This window comes from Carcharodon carcharias, chromosome 23 (genome assembly GCF_017639515.1).
Source record: "Carcharodon carcharias isolate sCarCar2 chromosome 23, sCarCar2.pri, whole genome shotgun sequence".
Taxonomy (NCBI): domain Eukaryota; kingdom Metazoa; phylum Chordata; class Chondrichthyes; order Lamniformes; family Lamnidae; genus Carcharodon; species Carcharodon carcharias.
This window is the reverse complement of record NC_054489.1, coordinates 16,844,566-16,867,528: the sequence shown is the minus strand read 5'-3', so window position 1 is coordinate 16,867,528 and position 22,963 is coordinate 16,844,566. Positions and strand designations below refer to the sequence as shown.

General features: G+C 41.2%; 1 protein-coding gene across 4 annotated transcripts in view; it reads left to right on the top strand.

Annotated features, from left to right (window-relative positions):
* The first annotated feature begins 5,309 nt into the window (after positions 1 to 5,309).
* si:ch211-210g13.5 (inactive phospholipase C-like protein 2) overlaps positions 5,310 to 22,963 on the top strand; it is a 220,955-nt gene continuing 203,301 nt past the window's right edge. For 3 of the 4 annotated variants that reach the window (XR_005941315.1, XM_041173691.1, XM_041173690.1), the window contains exon 1: positions 5,310 to 5,519. Coding sequence is in view for 2 of the 4 variants with exons in the window: in XM_041173691.1 (XP_041029625.1) it covers positions 5,313 to 5,519 (207 nt within the window). In the remaining 2 variants the exon portion in view is untranslated. Of the gene's footprint in view, positions 5,520 to 20,379; positions 20,456 to 22,963 lie in introns of all 4 variants that reach the window. The other variant, XM_041173692.1, reaches the window with a different exon arrangement.

Below are 22,963 nucleotides of genomic sequence, written 5' to 3'. Positions count from 1 at the left end.
TTGGCATGAAAATCCTTGAGCAATGGAATGGAAGTTCAGTCATGGTTCCAACTCTTGATTAATGCCCCGTGACTCCTGTCTAAAAGTCCATGTATTCAAACAGGATTAGTTTCAACTATCTCCCATGTTTGGATAGTCTACTGACACACAATGTCAAAGCTCATGTGTGAAGAATGCCCATTTGGGAAGAGGTACTGGCAGCCTGCTGGTACCCACTGGCTTTCCAACAATTGTAGCATCTGCTGCTGTTTTGCAGCCAAAGGAATCACCATCAAATGAAAAAGGAGAACATTGAAATGAAAACCATGTGATGCTCAATATTTAAAACCTGACTATTAAAAAACATACCCTATTGTCTCCAGTACTATAAGTCTGCATTGTACTTTCTGATGTGGAGAAAATGGGTTCCATGGCAGGGTCTCTGTTGGACATGTCCAGTATATTAAAGATCTTTGCTTTGTTGGGAAATTGCGCAGAGAAAAAAAATCATTTTATATGGAGCTTTAGAGAATTGTAACTTTCACCAAACACATCTAAAAGTTAATTTGCTCTATTTTTTTTTGTTATTAATGGTAAGATTCCATTTCCTACCCTCTCCCACCCACTATACTCTGTCTTTATCTCTCTCTGCTTCATCTAACACCAAAGGTCTAGTCAAAGATGCTTATGTTAAGACCAGGCTTCTAATTTCTCTCCTCCACCATTCTTCTGCTGTCTGGCTTTTGTTTAATACCTTCCCCATTCTTTCCCTAGAACCTCACACCTAAGTTCAGGCATAAGGTTTTCAAGGTATTAAGGGGAACAGATACCGTAGATGGGGAGAAACTATTTCAACTAGTTGGCGAGTCCAGGATGAGAAGGTCTAGTGTGAACATTAGAGCCAGACCTTTCAGGAGTCAAATTAGGAAACACCTTTACACACAAAGGATGGTAAAAGTTTGGAACTCACTTTGGCAAATGGTAGCTGATGCTAGATCAATTGTTAATTTTAAATCTGAGATTGATAGATTTTTGTTTAACTAAAGGTAGATAGCAAAAGGTAGATAGAGATATGGGGCAAAGGTAGGTGTATGGTGTTAGGTTGCTGATCAATCACTAAATGACAGAACAGGCTCAAGGGGCTAAATGTTCCTAAAGATGCTTGTAATTTTTCTACATTGAAGTATGTAGGCACTGCAGATAGAAATCACTTATCAAACTGCCTTCATGTGCCGTGCATTTCATAATATATTACTTAAAATATTTTACATGTTATAGTTAAGTATTTCAAGTACATGCAAGAAAACACAAGCAATAAAACATTTAGGAGACAAGGTTTATAGCTTCCAAAGTACAGTGAGTAAGAACTTCTGAGTATTTCATCAAAACCTATTTAGGTTTTCCACTTGCAATTAAATGCAGGTTTAGTGGACTGCTAAGTAATTTCCCGTCATAGGGATACAAAATATCTGTGATTAACAGATGAATTACAATCCGATTTATCTTTAAAAAGGAATTTGATTGCGGACTGGTTAACTCTGAAATGAGACACATGGAATCCAGGATGCATTGCTGTATAATTTACGTTTTATTTAATGGCTGAGAAAGACTATACATCTCATGAGACAGAGACATGATTTAATTATCCAGTAGGGACTGATTTGTCAACGGTTGCTGCAGCCTCAGAGTTAGGTGTTTGTGACTCATGAAGCACTGATTACAGTGACTGTGAAACCTTTGAGGGCTGTGACAGCATCAGGCGAGGACTCAGCTTACTACTGTTTAGTTTATTCCAAGAATAGGAGAGACTTTCTGGTTCAGTGCATCTATTTAATCCTTTAAACCAATCTCAAATATTTCTAGAAAGATCTCATACAGGAGCTACATGTGTATTGAAAGTGGAAAAAGTATTTTGGTGTTGACAAGTTTAAAGGTGCCACTAACACTATTGTGGCAGAAGTTGGGTTCAGCTGGTAATAATGATTGGAGTACAATGGGAAAGAGAGCTCCTGGCCTAATGTTCCAGCATAACAGTATAATGACTTTTCTTGGCAGGAAGAAAACTACTTGAATTAGCATTATTCAGAATTCAAATGGTCATCATCGGGAGTGGCTTGAAAGACTGAAGATTTCCCCATGGCTCTTCCCCTTTGCCAGAGAGGGCAAATTCTTGTAGCTACTTCAGGAGCCAGGTATAATTATTATATCAGCATCTAATTAAGACGTTGAGACCTAATATGAATAGAAAAAGATGGCTAGGCATTAGCAATGCAGTGGTCTGAAAAGACAATAGGATTAATCTGTGGAAACAGATTAGTGAATTCAAGTATTTTTTCATTGACTTAGTAGCTATAATGAAAACTTGGGTTTCTGGGTTTTTTGTGAATTGTCTCAAGAGGAGTTGTCTTCATTGTTTATATATGGAGGACATTGCAGATTGCAGCACATTCTTTGCCTTATGTATCCTCACTATTTGCAAATGCTTTACAGTCAGTGCAGTTTTATTGAACTCAATTAATGTGGAATGAAGTACAAAATGGACACATGCAAAGACTGGGATATAGAATGGACATGGTATCATGCAGTAAAGTTTATTTTTCAATTCTCTGCTTATATTTTGGTAAGTAGAAAGCATCTCGTGGTGAATGAGGACTGATGTACATTCCACTTGTAACAGTTGTGTGAGTGAAATTACACTTCACTCGTGATAAATTAATACCTTCTCCCTCCTTCAGATTCCCCCACTTTTCTTCTGAAGATGACAGGACCTGCTGTGGTTTCTTTCTATCAGTGTGAGCTGCTGTACAGTATCTCACCCAAGTGGTTCGTATCATACGGAGGATATCACAGTTGGGCTCAATCCTGTCCTCAGCCTTTATCCACATCCATGTGCTTCCCAGCAAGTGTCATTTCACAGTGATTGGAGTTTTTTTTTAAGCATGTTCCTTAGCCTAGGGGAATTGAGGCCAAAAATAGTATTCTTGTTAACATCAGACAGTTCAGCACAAACCTTGGACCTCCCTGGTCCATGTAATTGTTACCATATTGCACAAAGCATTTACCCATTAAAGCAATTGTGAAGCTAAACTATTCATTGATGCTTGCACAGATATATCTGCATTGTAATTTTATTAGAGGGCTGTAGATTCCTGTTACAAGTATAATAAAACTAATTTTTTGGTTCGAGTATTTTTGTTCAAGATGGAGAATGTTGATAAAAGCAAAATACTGCGGATGCTAGAAATCTGAAATAAAAACAGAAAATGCTGGAAAAGCTCAGCAGGTCTGGCAACATCTGTGGAGGGGGAAATAGAGTTAAGGTTTTGAGCCCGTATGACACTTCTTCAGAATGTTGATACTGGTAATGGAATGCTCAAATTAGGTTCTCAATCTCAGAAACAGGCCTTGTCCAGGCCAAGTACATTATGTTTAGTTGCAGAGTAAAACTTTTCTCTAGAAGACCCTACAACTGATCCTGAGCAGCACCCCTTACTATACCAACGCAATGTATCCTTAATTGCTGCATCAACTCATAACTTATCTGAGTGAGATTTCCAATTCGGTCCCAAATTAGGGTTAGTTTTCTACCAATGACAAACAACAACCTCCATTTACATAGCACCTTTTTTTAAATGTAGTGCGATGATCCAGCATTGTAATCAGTAATAAAAATCAATGCCAGCCAAAGAAAATGGAGTGAGCAAAAAACTGACCAAAGAGGTGAGTTTGAACGAAGGTCTTCAAGGAATAGAGGGAGATGGAAAGGTGGAGAAATTGAGAAAGGAATTTGGAAAAGTACAGGATCGACATTGCCCGGACCTGACCTTTGCAGCTTCATTGAGCTCCCTGATGTCCTGTTCATCTTGGGTTTATAAAGAGAAAAACCTACTTTCTGAAGTTGCACATGGGCGATGGCCAATGTATCCATTTCAGGGGTGAGTGGAGGTCAGGCACTTTTGTCCAATTGGGGAAAGAGAAATCCGGCAGGCAATTTTCTGAGGTATAAACAGAAAATGCTGGAAATGCTCAACAAGTCAGGCAGCATCTGTGGGGAGAGAGAGAGAGTCAGCACTTCAGGCTGATGGACTTTGGTCAAAGTTCCACATCCTGACTTGTTCTTAGCCTGCATGTATCTTTTACAAACACGAGGGAAACGCCGATAGATGGGAGGGGGCGGCGGAGGGTGGTGTTACCAGGAGGTGAGATGCCTCCCCAGCTAAACGACTTATATTAACGAGGCACTTACTCCACGTTGGGGAATTTGAATCTGCCGATTCAAGCAGTGATACGGACGGGTCATGTCCTGAATGAAACACCTGTCACGAGAGCGAGTGGCCGCTGCTGTCTGGCCTGAGACTCGACGAAAGGTGGCGACCCTACACTGTGTGTAAGAGCCGAACCGGAGGAGTTCATTGGACATTGACAGCGTTTATTGAAAAGGAGCTGGTCTTACCAGCGCGGTTTCTATAGTAAGTGGACTTGAGTTAGTAAGGCAGAGTGATACATGCTATCATTGCGCACACAGATTTGATTCGAAACTGCGCAATGAACTTGCGGAAGTCTTTAAGACGATACTAACGCAGCCTTGTTTCGGACTGACACCTGCTGGCTTTGCTATCTGAAATGCAGATGTGAAAACGGTTCCAAATTGGACCTGAAACCCCCCCCCCCCGCCCCCCCCGAAGCCCAATTCTGAGACAGGGCTCTGAGGGACATGGGGTATCCCAGACTGTGCACATCACTGGCTTCGAGAGGTTTGCAAGGTCGTGGGGGTGGGGGAGCGGACACTTTTCAGCTGAATCTGACGCACGGTTTCATGTCAGTTTGAGGGACAGCGAACTTGTGCACAGATGTTAAGTGGCTTTTTTTAAACAGACGAAGGAGGTCGGTGCTTTTTTTTTATTTTGAAAGGCAACAGCTGTCACATCTCTGGTGCAAACAGGAGATGCCTTTGCTCACTGCAGCCTAATTTTGGCCCCGCGTTAAATCCCATGATTTTTCTTGGGAGGGACGGGGTGGGGGGGGGGGGGGGTGATGTGGGAAAGAGGCGTTCTTTGCACTACAACACGTGTTGTAAACGAGGAAGTAACACACACCCAGGCTGGTGCGGTGACGGATTATATCCGTTAATTTCACAGGAAGTGAATGAAATAGCCCGGTTTGGTGGCGGGAGCTGCGGTCCCTCTGGCGGGCACCGGGGTCCGTTTCGGGTCGGTTGCACAGGGTCAGGGTGGCCGAGGTCCCCCCACACCCCCCTCCACCACCACCCACCCCCCCACCCCCCCCACCTTGCAGCATGTGGCCGCGCTGAGATTGGGAGAGATGCTTCTTTGATGATGGCGGATGGACAGAGAGACGGTGCTGAACCCGGGCTGCCGGCTCCGCAGGTCCCCAGCGAGCTCGTCCCAAACTCAAGTGTGTTCTCCTGTGAAACCCAACCCATCTCAAACGGGAAATACCCAGACCAGGGTGACCCTTCTGTCAGCAATGAAACTGCAGAGAGAAACCAGTCCACAACTCCCCGCAGCAGCATCATCAAGGTAATGATCACATTCAAACCCTAATATAACCCACATTAACAACCGGCTTCCTTTAATTTCATCTCTTTTAAGAGAGCCGTTTTATTTAATTGTTTGGTCAATTGAAATGTCTTTCCACAGATACCTTCCCGCCCCTGTTTGAAGGCGATTGCTTTCTTTCTACAAGTAACCTTGCCCAAACAAACCCCATCGATCACCAGAGCTCCATCCACCTAAAGCAGAGGCAGATCTGTTTAATCCACAAAGTGTGTGTGTGTGTGTGTGTGTGTAGGTTGGGGAAAGCTGTCCTTGGAAGTGTGTCTGACAGCGACAAAAATTGAACATCGCAGCAACTACGGTGAATGTTTAAAGAGTGCGGGGAAGGCTTGTTTATCACGGACCTTAGGGAGTGTCGTTATTTTTCTGTTCAGCTGATTCGCAGGGCAGTTCTATTTGTCGTGGGAAAGAGCACTTTGTTCTCCAGAGCAGCTCCATTGAACTTTTCACCAAATAAACAAAAATATTGTTAACTAAAGATGATAACTTTAATCAGTAGTAATTGGATCGGAATCGGTGCCGTTGGTTTGATGGGGATCCAAGGGTTTACTCAATAAATAAGTCTTCCTCAGCCTCCTTGTTCTAAAGTGCTTACCGGTTCTTCGAATCTCTGGTACTGCAGCAAAATACATTGCCCTGCCTCTAAGTTTCACCAAAGTATCAGTGTTTTCCTGAACACTTAACGGTGGACTCTAAACATGTGTTTCAATTGAAAGGCTGTTCCACGCCACTGATAAAACTCAAAGGGCAAAGGTATTTTAAGGTGGTACTTTTTTTCAGAGGGATGACATAAAAATGCAGGTTATGTCAAAATATGTCACGGCCTCACACAAAAAAAAATTACTGTGCCAAACATGGGATTCACCCTGTCTCATCTTTTACCACCTTGTGGTGAAGTTTAGAGTCCCTTATGAGATTTTCTTCTCACTGCGATCATTTAGTACAAATCATCACATTGTGAGCCAGCCCAACTTGCTCCATTCTAGGTATCTTCTCACGTATTATCAAATTCAAAACCGGGTGCTGGGCTAGAATGTTAGTTCTTGGACATCGAATTCACATGCAACGACTTTCTCAAACTCCAGTGTTTTTGGGAAAAGGCCAATTGTGGGGTTTAACAATGTCACAAACTGCAAGCATTTTTTTTTTTGCAACTGAGCCTAGAATTTGTGTGAACCGCATGGAATTCCCAAGCTCTATATTGTGGGATATAAAGATTCTCTCGTGTGTGGTCCGTTTTTTTTTCACAAGCACTGTAATCAAAACCATCGAGGTTACCCTTTTGTCTTTTGTGCCGAGTGGTTATGAGGGGGATATTACTGGAAAATCTTATGTTTTTTTTCACATGGTATGGTGAGAATTTCACGGCAAAGCAACTAACATAAAGATGTTCAGTATTTTTGTCAGTACAAATTATTTTAACCACTAGTGTAATAAGTGATTTGAAAACAATATCAAGCTATCCGATTAAATTCTGTGTGTACCACACCTATAAGACTCCTCCTTACCTCGAGCATAGATTTTTTTTAAACTTGTGTACTGCACTGTATTCTGAAATTCTTGGTAATTATGGTCTATACGATGCAGAGTGCAAGCAAGCATTTTAATTTTACAACCAGGTATGCTTTACTTTAAAAAACAGCTGTATCATTTTTATAGAAGAATGACCTAGCTGGGCTATATTTTCCAATGTTTCTGTTCAATACAGCAAATTGGGAAATTGAACTATAATCATGGCAGCTTTTTGGTTAACATTAAAGAAGGCAACTTTTTTGTAACAAAACTGGTAACATTAAAAGAAAATGCTGGAAATATATAGCAAGTCAGTCAGCAACTGCAAGGGAAAGGCAGGTTAACGCTCTGGGAGGGGGCTGCAGCAAGAGCAGATTACAACTGAAACCTTAGCTGCTGATGGAGAGATGGGTTAATCAGTTCGCTGGGCATTTCCACCACTTTCTGTATCTAATATGGTGACAGTCAATAAGGGCTTTTTTTTTTGGAATAACTGTGCTTTGCATCTCTTTTGAGACCTCACTTTGCAAAAGTGGCATATTCTTGTGACTGTTACCATTTGGATGTCCTGGTTTGACTCCTTGGGTGTTTTTGATTCAGAAAAACTTATAGCCCCTTTTAACTATATGAAATGTGTTGTGATCCCAATGGAGATGCTAACTTGTAAAAGAAATGAATTTCCACATAGCCAACAGAAGGAAAATTGACACACAAGATTTCACTTTTTTAAAGCTGAAGTATTTGGCCTTAAAGGAATATTGCACAAAAAGAAAATACATGCTACTCAAAGCACATGGGTTATAAAAAAGAAAACAGAAGATCGAGCAGATGAGAATTCAGTGTTAACTGATGAAGGAATGTAATTACCAGTACACCCCTATTACTGTCTGTCAAATATTTCCAAACTTGTGCTTTGCCTGTTGTTAACAGGCATATACATAAATATCATCAAGTATTATCTGCTTTGAGTAGAACAATTAGAACTTTCTCAGAGAAGATGTAACAATGAAAGAAGTAAGACTATGAATACAGTCGCTGTGTTTTTATCAGCTTAATTGCCCAGACGTGGCTGGAGTGCACGGCCTCTTTACTTATGCTGGTAACCCAACTAGAGTCCAGCCAGTACCTGTGGTACTTGGGAATCATTTGCTTTTAATGAATATGTCTTGGCTGAGTTTGTATTTTTTAAAGAGAATACAATTCTCCTGCAAATAAACATCTCACAGTGAATGACTTGTAAGTTCATTGATTGTTCTTAGACAGCTATGTAGTGCACAGCAAGGTTCCACAAATGAATTACATCAGTGAGCAGTTAATCTACATGTTGCGATATTGGTTGAGGGAGGTATCTTGTCCAGAACAGGGAAGAACTTCCTTGTGTGCAAGTCGCTAGCCCCACAAGACGTCTTTTTATACATACCTCATCTAACGGAACAAGCAGAAGGTTTAAGACCTATTTAAAGGGCAACATGATTAGTATCGCACAGGAGCGCAGTTTAGATTATAAACTTAAGATCTACTCCATGTCTTGAATTCAGAAACTTCTTACAAGTGAGAGCTGAACATATGCCCCTCTATTGACCTTGTGCCATTGTTTTAATGCCCATTTTCCTCACTTGTGGGTCCCACGTTACTATCCCAGGTTTGCATCTACATTTTAACTTCTGTCTTTGTATATGGAACAAAGAATGACAGTCAAGTGGTGAAAAACCTGGTTTGTGCCATAATTCTACACATGATGGATCTTATTCTCTGCTCCTTTCCCTGAGGTAAAGGGCATCAAGCTGGGTCTATCCCTAAAAGCTGTATTAGTATTTGAGTGTTTCAGTAGACTGTTTCAATGCAGAGACCACTGCTAATGCTAGATGGATGCCAGCAAGCAGGCAGGGATGACCAAACAGAAAGTCCCTGCTTCAGACATTTCATCCCCATCCTCTGCTCTGCATCATCCCTCAACAGCTGAAATCAGAAATTCAGTCGAGTACACATTTATCTCATTATCCTTCACTCAATAATGTTGTGCACTGGTGCTTAACACAGCAACCATCGTACTGTAAATGTACAGCTTTCCCTGCACCATTCTATTTATAAGAGAATAAATGTCAGGACACATTTCCAAGCTTTGGAAAATGACGCACTTTCAGTGGTCCTAGGAAGTCTGGAGTAGCTGATTGCAGTAATGCTCTCTCAGGGATTGACCCAGGCACAGGAGCAGAGAACAGGATTTACCATGTGTAGAATTGCCAGGTTTTTCACCACTTCATTGTGTTCACTTTGTTTCACCAATCTACACAGACAAAAGTAAAGTGTTGGTAAACCTGGGATAGTAAGCAAGCGAGGCATGTATTTTAACTAGGATATATTTAATGTGGAATATCTCTTGTCATGTTTGCGTGTGATTTATTCCAGTGTTTGGTAAATAATGAAACAAGTGAGTGAATTAGACTGGCCTCCTCCAGCGCTGGCCCATGAATTATTTAGGCTGCTTGTCTACAGCCTAGACTCGAGCCTTACTTTTAGTCTGTCTCTGATCTTGGCTATCAGCCTCAGCTCACTAGCCTGCAAAATGTCTGGATTAAGCTTAATTGGGCACCGTGTGTGCCAAGCTCAACTTCATACTGCAGAAAGCACAGCTAAGAAACACAGAAATTTTAGCGTAGTGGATGACAAATGATTCCCCTTGTGCTTTCCTCATCTTAGCTCCTTGCCCAATTGCTTTCACCCTCTACCTTTTCTCCTTCAGTCATGAAGGATGGATTGGGGGGAGATAATTCTCTACACAACACTCCCCCAATGGCTCAGCTAAGTGTTACACTATGTTTAATGAGAAGGAGGTATGTTTGATGCTCCCCTAATGGAAAGCAGAGCTTAAAGTTGTTACCAATCAACATTAGCATGTATACACTTCTCCTAAATGTGCTTTAAAAGTTCATAACTGCCTTTTTGAATGTATACAGCGTTGGTAAACATGTTTGTTATCTGTTGACCTTCGGCCCAAACAAAAACCACTCTGGACTTCCATTGGATTCAAGTTGCCACATGTATCACCATAATTCAAGGGAATGCATTATCTTGTAAGTTAATTCACTCCATTTATCACACACATTTGTTATAGTTATTTGATATAGTTAAGGGTACAAGCACTAGTGGAGATGAATGCTGGTTCCTAAACTCTATATTAAACAGATCTGTAAGTGTAAAGCTGTATGTTAGAGATCAGCAGCTGCTGCCTTATGATCATTGTTACTTTAAGCAGAAATTTTTCTGATGCCTGAATGAATTGTGACAAGGCCTTTATCAAATAGCGTGCAGAATTGTGAATTCAAGTGCACTGTGATACACTTTGACGCCCCTAGCATTTTTTTTTTTGCAAGGAATAACTTTCTATGTCGTGGATGGGGAACAATACAGAATCCTCTGCCAACATTTAGACATTTTTTCCTCTTACCTACCTAAACGGTATCGCACTTCATACTTATTAGTTTTAAGGTGCATCTGAGAAATGTCGTAAAGACATATTTATATAAAAACAGAAGCACTGGAAATATTCAGCAGGCTTGGCAGATTCTGCGGAGAGAACAGAAGAAGAATCGCATTTGACTCGACGTTAACTCTGTTTCTCTCTCCATAGATGTTGCCAGGTCTGCTGAGTATTTCTTTCAGGTTTTCAGCACCTGTAGTATTTTGCTTTTAGTTTTATATTTATATAATGCATTTCTTCTAGATGGTAGGGTAGGGAAAATGTTTGGATAACAGTCCTATTGGTGCAATGTTAAAGAATAAGACCCATGACACAATTGGCAAGTCCTTTCATAAAACACTGTAATGAAATGAGTTGTCTCACTGGGTATTCCTGCTCTTATCTTGATGCTGTTACTTCTGAGTTAGACTAAATGTCTGTTTTTTCCATCAATATATTATTATTGAATGATGTATAGAAATACAAAAATCAGTGAGTGAACAACTTAGGGTTTAAAAAAAACTGAAGTACAAGGTCTTTGTTAATGAAGTATATATGTAACTGGAACATTTCAATTCTGCTTGTTCATAGTGAGATAGTTGATGCATTGGTTTTAATTTTCCAAAATTCCCTAGATTCGGGGAAGGTTTGATTAGAATGGAAAATAGTGAATGTAACTCCTTTATTCACAAAAGGAGGGAAACAGAAAACAGGAAACTGAAGGCCAGTTAGCTTAGCATCTGTCATAGAGAAAAAATTAGAAGCTATTATTAAAGACCTTATAGCAGGTTACTTGGAAAAATTCAGGGTAATCAGGCAGAGTCATGATGCTTTTGTGAAAAGGAAATCATGTTTAACCAATTTATTGGAGTTCTTGAAGCGGAAACATATGTTTTGGATAAAGGGGAACCGGTGGATGTACTCTGTTTAGATTTTCAGAAGGCATTTGATAAAGTGCCACGTCAAAGGTTGTTGCAGAAAATACAAGCCCATGGTGTAGGGGATAACATATTGGCATGGATAGAAGATTGGCTGGCTAACAGGAAGCAGAGGGTAGACATAAATGACTTTCTCTGGTTGGCAAGATGTAACAAATTGTATGCTACAGGGATCAGTGCTAGGGCCTCAACTTTTTTACAATTTTGATAAATGATTTGGATGGTATGATTGCTAAATTTGCTGATGATACAAAGATAGGTAGATAGTAAGATGTGAAGAGAGCACAATCACTGAATTGTTACGACACAGGAGAAGGCCATTCAACACATTGTGTCTGCAACAGCTCTCCAGTTGAGCGTTTTGACTTAGTGCCATTCTCCTGCCTTTTCCCCTTAACCCTGCACATTGTTTCTATTTAAATAATCATCTAACACCCTCTTGAATGCCTTGATTGAAATTGCCTCCACCACACATCCAGGCAGTGCACTCCAGACCTGAACCGCTCACTGTGTGAAAAAGTTTTTCCTCACATCACATTTGCTTCTTTTGCAAATCACTTTAAATCTGTGCCCTGTCATTCTTGTGCCTTTTACAAGTGGGAACAGTTCCTCCCTATCTATCCAGCCCCCTCCTGATTTTGAACACCTCTATCAAATCTCCTTTTAGCTTTCTCCTCTCCAAGGAGAACAGTCCAACCAACAAGGAGGCTGCCAAGAGATGTAGATAGGTTAAGTGAGTGTGCAAAGACCTAGCAAATGGAGTTTAGTGTGGGAAAGTGTAATATTCTCCACTTTGGCAGGAAAGATTTAAAAAAAGAAGCATATTATAAAAATGGTGAGAGACTGCAGAGTTCTGCGATGCAGAGTGTCCTAGTGCATGAATCGCAGAAGGCTAGCTGGCAAGTACAGCAAGTAATTAGGAAATCTAATAGAATGTTATAATTTATTGTGAGGGGAATTGAATACACAAGTAGGGAGGTTATGCTTCAAATATACAGGGCATTGGTGAGACCACATCTGGAGTACTATATACAGTATTGGTCTAAAGAAGGGTGTGAATGCATTGGAGGCAGTTCAGTGAAGTTTTACCAGACTAATACCTGGAATGGGTGGGTTGTCTTATGAGGAAAGGTTGGACAGACTAGGCTTGTATCCGCTGGAGTTTAGAAGAGTATCCGCTGGAGTTTAGAAGAGTAAGAGGCGCCTTGATTGAAACATATAAGATTCTGAAGAGTCTTGACAGGGTCAATGGGAAGAGAATGTTTCCTTTTGTGAGAAAATCTAATACTAGGGACCACTCTTTAACAATGAGGAGCCACCCATTTAAGATAAGAGATGAGAATTTTTTTCTCTAAGGGTCACGAGCCTTTGGAACACTTTTCGCCAAAAGACAGTGGGAGCAGAGTCTTTGAATATTTTTAAGACAGAGCTAGATAGATTCTTGATAAACAAGGGGGTGAAAGGTTATTGGGGGTAGGCCGGAATGTGGGGTTGAGATTACATTCACATCAGCCATGACTGTATTGAATGGTGGAGTAGGCTTGAATGGCCTACTCCTGCTCCTTATTCATATGTTCGTATATCAGTCCGGTTCAGTCTTTCCCTTAGCCATAGGGACAGTTGTGATATTTTCATGAAATTAAAGAAATTTTAATATTTGATTTCTTCACTGCACAATATATTGGCAATTTATTTCTTTGAAAAACACTGCTTGAGTATGTTGCAAATGACATGTTAGGCGTAAAAAAAAAAGTGTCAATATTCTTGGCTGATTATATGTGCTAAGAATTCACACACATGAATCTTCTTGATCTGAATCACAATAAGCATCATGGACATGGGACACCCATTTGACACTTGATGTCAGCCAAAAAAATTGATTTGTGAAGCACAAGCTTTGCTTTCATAGTTTGTGATGCTATCTGAAGTGCAAGATTATTTTAGAGCCTCAAGATCACTCTCAGAAAATTGCTATTGTACAAACTGTAGCATTGTATGATACAATGTTAAACCAAAACTTTGCTATCCATTGCTTGGAAATGTACAAGAAAAGGTGCAAGTTGGGAGTGACCTGCCCTAAATGACGGTGGTTTCAGTGTTTGAGTGGATATACAATGATAAGCCTCACCTTATTGTTCCAATCCTTTGGCCTTTATTGCAAGGGGGATGGAGTATAAAAGTAGGGAAGTCTTGTAACAACTGTACAGGGCATTAGTGAGATTGCGCCTGGAGTACTGCTTACAGGTTTAGTCTCTTTACTTAAGGAGGGATTTACTTGCGTTTGGAGCAGTTCAGAGAAGGCTGAAGAAACGTTGAGCAGAATGGGCCTATACTCATTGGAGTTTAGAAGAATAAGAGGTGATCTTATCCTCTCAGCACCTTATGTTTCAATGTTTCCCTCGTGGGGGAATTTAGAACTAGGAGACACAGCTTCAAAATAAGGGGCTTCCTTTTCTTCTCTGAGGGTTGTTAATCCTGCAAATTCTCTTCCCTTGAGAGCAGTGGAGGCCGGGTCATTGAATATATTCAAGGCTGAGCTAGTTAGATTTGCGATCTACAAGGGAGTCAAGGGTTAGGCAAGGCCGGCAGGTGGATGGAGTTAAGGCCACGATCGGATCAGCCATGATATTATTAAATGGTGAAGCCATTCCAGGTTCGAGGGGCCGAATGGCATACTCCTATTTCTTATGATGTTCTGACCCTTTGAACAGGTACTGTTTCTTGGAATCAGAGTAGACTTGTTGAATATGAGACATGAAGCCACTGGAGTCTGGAGCATATCTGAGAGGAAAAGTTTCCCTCTTGTTAACTGTTAATCCCACCGAATGATGGAATTGTACTTAATTTTCTCAAACTAGTCAATCTACTATGACTGTGCACACAGAGGATAGAATTTAGTATTGGTGATGGGGAACTCACCCGCCTGCTGGGGAGCCAACTAGAGTCCCGACTTACCTCAACTGGGGGAGACCTGATGGAATTAAGTATCCATCAGGCACTTATCTGTTGAGCGGCTGCCTTCCCCAGGATTTAGGGCCCAAGGGGTGACCCAGCCATAGGTGAATGGGGGTCACGGGGAAGGGGGCATCAGCTGGTGGGGAGGGGGTGTTGGATGGAAGGGAAAGGGGGATTGCTTATAGTGTGCACCCCGGGTTTCTGATGCTGGGTCTCTTGATCATGCATTGAGCATGTTTGAACAAGGTGCACTCCAACCCATCCCCCTGGACTCCCGCAGACAAACCTCTCAATGTTTCACTTTTTGTGTTCCCTGCTGTTGAATACCAGCAGCGATGGCATTGCCCACTTAAGGACCTCAATTACCATCAGGGCCTCAGTTAGGCTCTGGTGAATAGGCTGTCTATGAGCCTTCCAGCCTCAGACTTAATAGGGTGAAGGCAAGAAGGTGGTGGGGTCCCCACCCTGCACTCTCCTGCCCAATTAAATGCCCCCCGACCTGCAAAATTGTCGCTGGGTTGGCATTAAATTCCATCCAGATGTCAAGCCCAAATGTAGCCTAGGCTGCATGTCAGGGGATAATTAGATCAGGGCATATAGTCGTAATTCAGTCTCTATTTAAAAGCCATAGGGTAGGATTTTTAGGTCCCTGTGTGGACGCGATTGGTGGACCTGGAAGCAGCTGGGGAATGGATCGCCGCCTGCGAGCAGCCCCTGACCGTGATTTCACACTAGCCAGCCAATTAATGGTCAGCTAGCATGAAGTACACACTGAAATACTCAGCGCTGCCAGGGAGGGGGAGGAGCGGGGTGGGTGTGAGAGGAGGGTGGGCGCTGACATAAGTGCGGGTGTGGGCAAGCGCTGAATGAAAGCTCCCTGAAGCACAGAGAGCTGCCTCAGGGAGCTGAAAACTTTAAAACCGATAAATAAAGTTTTTAAAATCCCCCCCCCCCCAAAAAAATGTCCATGCATCACATTCAGTCACTTGAACATATACTTGATGAAAGTTCTGCAAGGTTTCATTAAATATGCAAAGTCTGCCTGGCAGATTCGCCCGTCTACCAACCGTAGGGTTGGGTGGACCACAAAAAATTGGGGACAGTTGGAACTTCAACAAATTTTAATTGTCCTAATTGTTGACAGGCGAGCTTCTGTGTCCCCGCCCACCGAAATATCATGTGAGCGCAGGATGACATCGGGACACTCGCCCGACATCATCTCGCGTGATTTCACGCCCGATTGGGTCGAGTGCGCACCCACCCGCTGATCTAAGAACTCTGCCCATACATTTTGTCCTTATTTTTATATTTCCATTTGAAATTCCCATGTGCATTTCCAATGGATGTTGCCCATATAGACTTGACATGCTGTGATATGATTGTACCCTCCCATCAATGGTGGTGCTAAAATGTCTCCGCTGACGGACATGCGTGACAGGTTTACATGGGCAATTTCCATTGTAAATGGACATCGGAATTTCCAATAGAAAACGATGATGGAAGTGCATATGTCCATAACGTTTTGAATAATTTAAATGTCTTCTGCATAATATAATCTTTGTCAATATAACTTTTATATCATAATAATGGCAACATGCTGTTGCATAATCGCCATGTGTTATGAGAATCGGAAATAAATTCAGAGAAAAATTATTATTGTAATGTTATTTTGGGACAAATGCAATTTTTTCCCCCTCGGCAATCAATCCTCTTTTTTTTAAAAAAAATACCTTTTTGTCTTCTGTTCGGTCTCCTTATTGTAACTGTTCAATCGAGTCATTACTTTACATCTCATTTAAAATAAATTACTGAAGTGTTATACTTGATGATGAAAGATTGGAATCTGGCCAATCTTCTGTGACATGCTGTGTAATTTGATATTCAAGCTAGGCAAGTATATGTTGCTCCAGGGAACTGCTGATCGTTAACCAGCCAACCTGGAAAGATAGACCAGTCAACTACTCAGAACCTTGCAGGCTGTTGCCCCAGTGCATATGATGGTACTTGCTGGATAAGCAGCAGGAAACTTGCTGCTTCTCAAGGGCTATACAGGGTTTCTATTCTACCCTGTAATGACTGTTAGAAAGTGCCTTTGTGTGAATATTGGGTGAGGTTGGAATTGAGCTTGGCTGTGATGCCCTTCGTGGTCAAAAAAGCCTAAGGATGGACATTTGGGTGACTTGGCAAAGGATAACTCGAAACTACGTCAAGAAGCCAGCAATTCAACCACCACCACCTTATGGACAATTGGGGATGGGCAATAAATAATTTCTGCTCACATCCCAGAAATGAATGAAAATGCCAATGCCTTTGGGAGAGTAGTAAGGGAGAAAAAATGTCAAAAATATTGTTTTTACAACGTCCCCTCTATGTGAGCTCCTCCAATTATTTGTACATAGTGGTGTGTATATAAAGTTAAATAAACAGAAATGAAAGTGACTCATAATGTTCTATTGGTTGTCAATCATTAATATTAGATTTACATGTCTACCACAAAGCAATGACAGTATGTAGGTGATATGTGGATAGGAACAGAAAGAGATATCTGGACGGAGGCAAAGCCATTTATCTGCAAAAATGATCCTTGTCGTAAATCAGTGTTGCTGCTTTGCAGACTCATGAGCCTCACTTTCTTTGGGAGAGAAGGGCTGTGCTCTGTTCTCGTGTACTATTGTTGGTAGCTGTCACTGTTACAACACTTGAAATTGAACAGAATGTTGCCACAGTTATATGGCTGATAAATGGGGAAAAGACAATACAACCCTATAGAAGACACTTGCATTGAATGATGTGTTAACTAAAGTACATAGAGTTCATCTATGAGACCAGTCTATGAGGCCATTCAGGTAAAGGCAATCATCTCAGTAAGGAAAGTAATGGGTAGAGGACTCAGTGGTATAACTTGCAATGGATCTTTGGAGCTGAAATATTGAATGAGAAGCTTATTCCAAAAGTCCAAATTATACCAATCCTACAGGGCCTCCAGTCGACAGCAGGTCCTTGGAGAGAGGTTTTGGTACATAAGATGAAGATGAAAGAGACGCAGTGCACAAATAGATGACCAGGTACATTTTATAAAAGAGAATAGTGTTGGTAACTAAAAGAGAACTGAAATCCCAGGGAAGAACCTGAAATTGACTGCTCCAGGAATTCCAGCCCTTTGTGAGGTGCAACTTGCCAAAGCACATTGTAAACACAGGTTTCAGTCAGCACTGCTCTGTTTGTGATGGGAGACACTCTGCTTTTCTAAAACATACTGATCATGCTTAAAAACTTTGAGTAGAAGTATTCAGAATAATTCTAATTCTTCATCTGTTCCCCCCCCGCCTGCCCTGCCCCCATCCCCCCCCAGTTTGTTTCTTTTCTGATGTCATTGAGAAGCATGGTCTCAACTGATCTATATACATGTGTTGTTGGCTGATTGCCATGTTAGTCCTCCCTTGTATTTTCACTTTTGTGAAACTCCACAGAGCCAATTCATGGATATTGTGATAGAATTTTTGTGATGAGTAACCAATCTCCCCTAGATTTGCTCACTGCAAATTAGTGGCTACACCCTTTTATAGCAATAGGGGTGTTGCCACCGAATTGTTAGGTGAAAATGTTATAGGGAATAAGTATAATGCTTGGAGGAAGCATGCAATGTGCAAGATTTTAATATTTAGACAGTCTTGAACTGTAACTCATCAAAAACACTCATTACAGGATACTTAAGTCTCAGAAGTTTGTCTTTAATACCTTATTTAAAGTTATCTTATTAAGCAACCACGATCTTTTAGTGAAACGTGCTTTTTCTACGTCAAAATTCACAAAAGGACTTTCATGACTTATTGTCTGTTATCTCACACATTGATGAACACACAGACAAGAACGCATTGTACGCGTGCTCAATCTGTACACGTATGCATGCGTACACTGTACACACCAGCACCCACACATGCACCGCACACAGAATTTGTAAAAAAGCAACACAAGAGTCAATATTGTCAAAAACTGTTGGAACTCTGGTTGTCAGTGAGCTATTGGAACCTGTGCTTTGTTAATTATTTTCCTGATATAATTTTAAGAGAGACTTTTTTGAGTATGTGCCAGTTGTGACTAAGACTTAAATTCTGGTTTAATGCCCTTTTCAAAGACCTGGATTGGAGGATTAGATGCAGGTCTGGATTAAGGATTAAGGATTAAGATTTCTTTTAATGCTCTTCCCGGTCAGTTCTGAGTTGATAACTAGTGGTTTGCTAATGTACCTCCATTAAAATAAGAAGATTAAAATATAATTCAAAAGCAGAAAATGCTAGAATCACCCCACAAGTCAGTCAATATTTGTGGGGTAAACAGACAATTAATGTTTGGGGTATAACTCCTGTATAGTTTTGACAAAAAGTGAAAGCCAAACCCATAACTTGTCTGCTATCTCCATTGTGGCTGAGTCACAAGTTCAGTGTTTCCATCGTTTACTGTTTTTGTTTTGTATTTTCCAGCAACTGTAATTTACTTTATAAAAACATGGTTTACAGTATTTGAAGTTCAGCTTCTCTTTAAAGGCAAGTTGGATAAGAGCAGCTCTAACAACACTCTAGAAGCTTGACGCCATCCAGGACAAATCAGCCCACTTGATTGGCATGCCATTCACAAACATTCAGTCCCTCCACTACCAATGCAAAGTGGTAGCAGGAACTTGCCAAACCTCCGTAGACAGCATCTTCTAAATCCACGACCTCTACCATCTAGAAGGACAAGGGCAGCAGACACATGGGAACACCACCACCTGGAAGTTCCCCTCCAAGCCACTCACCATCCTGACTTGGAAATATATCGCTGTTCCTTCACTGTCGCTAGGTCAAAATCCTGGAACTCCCTCGCTAGCAGCACCTACACCACGTGGACTGCAGCGGTTAAAGAAGGCAGCTCACCACCACCACCACCTCAAAGGCAATTAGGGATGGGCAATAATGCTGACCTAGTCAGCGATGCTTACATCCCATGAATAAATAAAATACTCAGTATAAACTTCCTGGAGCACTGGAGGTATATATGTGGAAGATGGTTGTAGTTATTTGGTAATGTGTTCTTTACAGATCCTTGGTTGAATGAGGAAGGCACACAGTGGAATCAACTTTTTAAAAATGACTAACCTTTCCAGTGCAGCTCACTGTGGCTTCTCTGGGACACTATCCTCCTGCTATGGGCAGTGGCTGGGTTCAGCAGCCAGAGGGCGCCATGTTTTCCTGTAGCCAAAATGGCATCAGGATCCTAAAAATATTATTGAACCCTAGGTTACAAGTCATGGGCTGGAGCACTGGCCACCTAAAAGAAAGCCCACTTGAAGATGGCAGCATGCACATCTGAACAGGAAACCGTTTTCAAATTTTACCACCAATGTGACTTTGTTAATGTCCCATTCCCACCAAAAATGGGGCAGTAAAAACACTCAATTCAAGCGTTATCATATACTAAAGCAATTAAGGTTTTTTCTTTAGAACATTAGCAAGATTCCCATGACAAGTTGGAAAACACATTCTTATTGGTTCAGGACTGTCTAAATTTAAGTCCTTTTTAGGATTATAAAGTGTCAGCTGCCATTAGATAAACGATGGGTGAATGCATGCAAATGCTAATTAAGAAATTGTGCGCCTCCTGGCTCTGGTGTTTCTGCAGAGTTCCTTTTTATTTCTTTATGCTTTCATTTTAAATGTGATTGTTTTGTACATTAATTATTTTCTGATTGGTTGATAACCTGATGAAATAGCAGCATTGATTACGACAAAAAATATTAAACCTAAATGTGGATGTCCTGGCAGTAATTGCATGGAGCAGTTGATGTAAATAATGACATCCATTGTGAGCAAACAAATGCTCAAAATGGAACTGAACTGCCCGTGAATGTTATGATATTTTTTTTTTTAAAAAAAAGAACTGCTAGTTTCCAAGACTTCTGATTCTTATCTTGGGGTTGCAGATGATGGTCACAAACTCCTACAGCTTCACTGTTGTAGATTGAGGTCACCTGAAACCCTTGGTGAGATTACAAGACGGTAATTACTTTGGAGCTTGCTCTTATTATTTTATTTGTGTTATCTGTGTAGCTTTATTGCACATATTCCAATATTTATCCCTTTCTCCCTCTTCCCATTTAACCATTGTCAGTCTACAACACAAGATTTGTTTTGTGTGTGTGTGAGAGAGATGGCGAGAGACTCACTGGAAAGCACCAGCACTATAAATTTAGAGACCAGGTAAATGTTCACATCTCCGTGCCGCACAAGGAATATTTACAGCTGCTTTGGGGATTCCCAGCAACAGTACAGCAATATTGTGTAGCTTTATTACTGACAGTTTTTAGACCAATTGCTAAGGCAGTAAAACTAACATGTCCTCGTCTGCATTGGTGCTGTTTGAGGAATGATTGTTGTCAGTTTATTAAAAAGGTACTTATGTTTTCAAAAGCCAATTTAGATTTGGAATGTTCTGATGGACTGAAAGCTGCACTGTGCTATCAAAACCAGTTTGGGAGTGAGGAAATCTGGTACCCCCTTGGATCTGGGTTTAGTGCGTACCTGCTCGGTTTTCAAGTGAAACAGCTTCCCTACTGAGTTCCAAAGCAGCACAAAATGGGTTCCTCTAGATGAGGGTTCAGATGATAATGTGTCATGTGAACCTCATTCACAGCGTTCAACATCAATGTGTGATTGGGTGCCTAAATCCTAATGAGAGCTATACTTAGAGGTTATGAAAAACTGGTGGGGGGCCACTTTGGTGTTTCACAGTGGCAATTCCAACTCTCAGAGTTTCTTCAGCTGTCACTTGCGTTTTGATTACCAGCATGTAAACTGTCACAAAACACTGATTAATTCAGACTGTAAAACCTGGTTGGGGCAATTTTCCCCAGGGGCCCCCTTCATTAGAGCAGCTGCCTGACTTACATTCTGTTAGGGTCAATTTTAGCATTCAGCAAGAGGATGGAACATATTTGCTGCTCACCTGTTAAGGCCCAGATATCATAATCTTTGATCTGGTGGGATGCATGTGTCTAATGGAGCTCACTAATGGAGGGACTGCTGCTCGCAGCCAACTGACTGTTGATGCCTTGGCAATGAGAGTGAGATTTACAAGGATGTTGCCAGGGCTAGAAAATTGCAGCTGTGAGGGAAGATTGGATAGGCTGGGGTTGTTCTCCTTGGAACTGAGGAGGCTGAGGGGTGATTTGATTGAAATGTACAAAATTGTGAGGGGCCTGGATAGAGTGGATGGGAAGGGGCTATTTACTTTAGCAGAGAGGTCAGTGACTAGGGGGGCATAGATTTAAAGGGATTGGTAGAAGGATTAGCAGGGAGATGAGGAAATTCACATACGGGGAAGTTGAGGCCTGGAACTCACTGCCTGAAAGGATAGTAGAGGCAGAAACCCTCAGCTCATTTAAAAGGTGTCTGGATATGTACCTGAAGTGCCCTAACCTTCAGGGTCATGGACCAAATGCTGGAAAGTGGGATTAGGCTGGGGGGGGCTCCTTTCTTCGGCCGATGCAGACATAATGGTCTCTTTCTGTGCCATAAACTTTCTATGATTCTATGAGGTCGAGGAGAGTTGTAAGAGAAGACAGACTGGACTGGATTCCCAATAATCTGATAGCTCTGGTATCTAAATGTTGGAATGCTAAATTTCAAAACTTAGTCCAACGTTTAACACCTGTGACTGTCCTGACAAGGCAGAGACTGAACTCACCAAAACTAAATTTTAAAATAGTTTTGACTGGAGTAGCACTTTTACTGATTCAGGTATCCAATGTGTTCACATGCGTGCACTGGAGAACCTTCATTTAGGGAATGGGCATTGCCTCGAGAAGCTAAACCATTATGATTTTTTTGTACAGTATTTTGTCTTTGCTCTGCTTTGACCATAGTTCACATGTTTAACATGTAAGATGCTGAGCCCAAGTATTAATTGTGGAAATGAAAGTTTGACTTGACCAGCTAAGCTAAATAAAGGACTTCATTACTTTGGATGTGAGATTACTTTTGTTTCTCTTCTTTCAGTAATGAAAATTGGTTAATTTTGCTTTCTTTTTCATTCCATGAAGTTGAGAATTTATAATTGTTTTTGGATTATTAGATTCCCCACTGTTCCTTTTTTCTTTTAGTGGGCTTTGGGACTCCTCCTGTACTCTTTGATGTTACCTAGAAGCACAGTTTTAGTATTATTCATTACTCTGGCATTTATTGCCCATCCCTAATTGCCTTTGTTCAGAGGCATTTAAGAGCCAACACACATTGTTGTGGGTCTGGAGTCACATGTAGGCCAGACCAGGTAAGGATGGCAGATCTCCTTCCCTAAAGGACATTAGTGAACCAGAGGGTTTTTTTAATTCCAGATTTTTATTGAATTGCCTTAGCAGGATTTGAACCTACATTCCCAGAGCATTACCCTGGGCTAGCTGGATTACTAGCCCAGTGACAATACCAATACGCCATCACCACCCCAGCTTTCATAGTTTTGCAGTTTGTGTCTAGCTTTACCTCACCACCTCTCAGCAACCCCACAGCTGT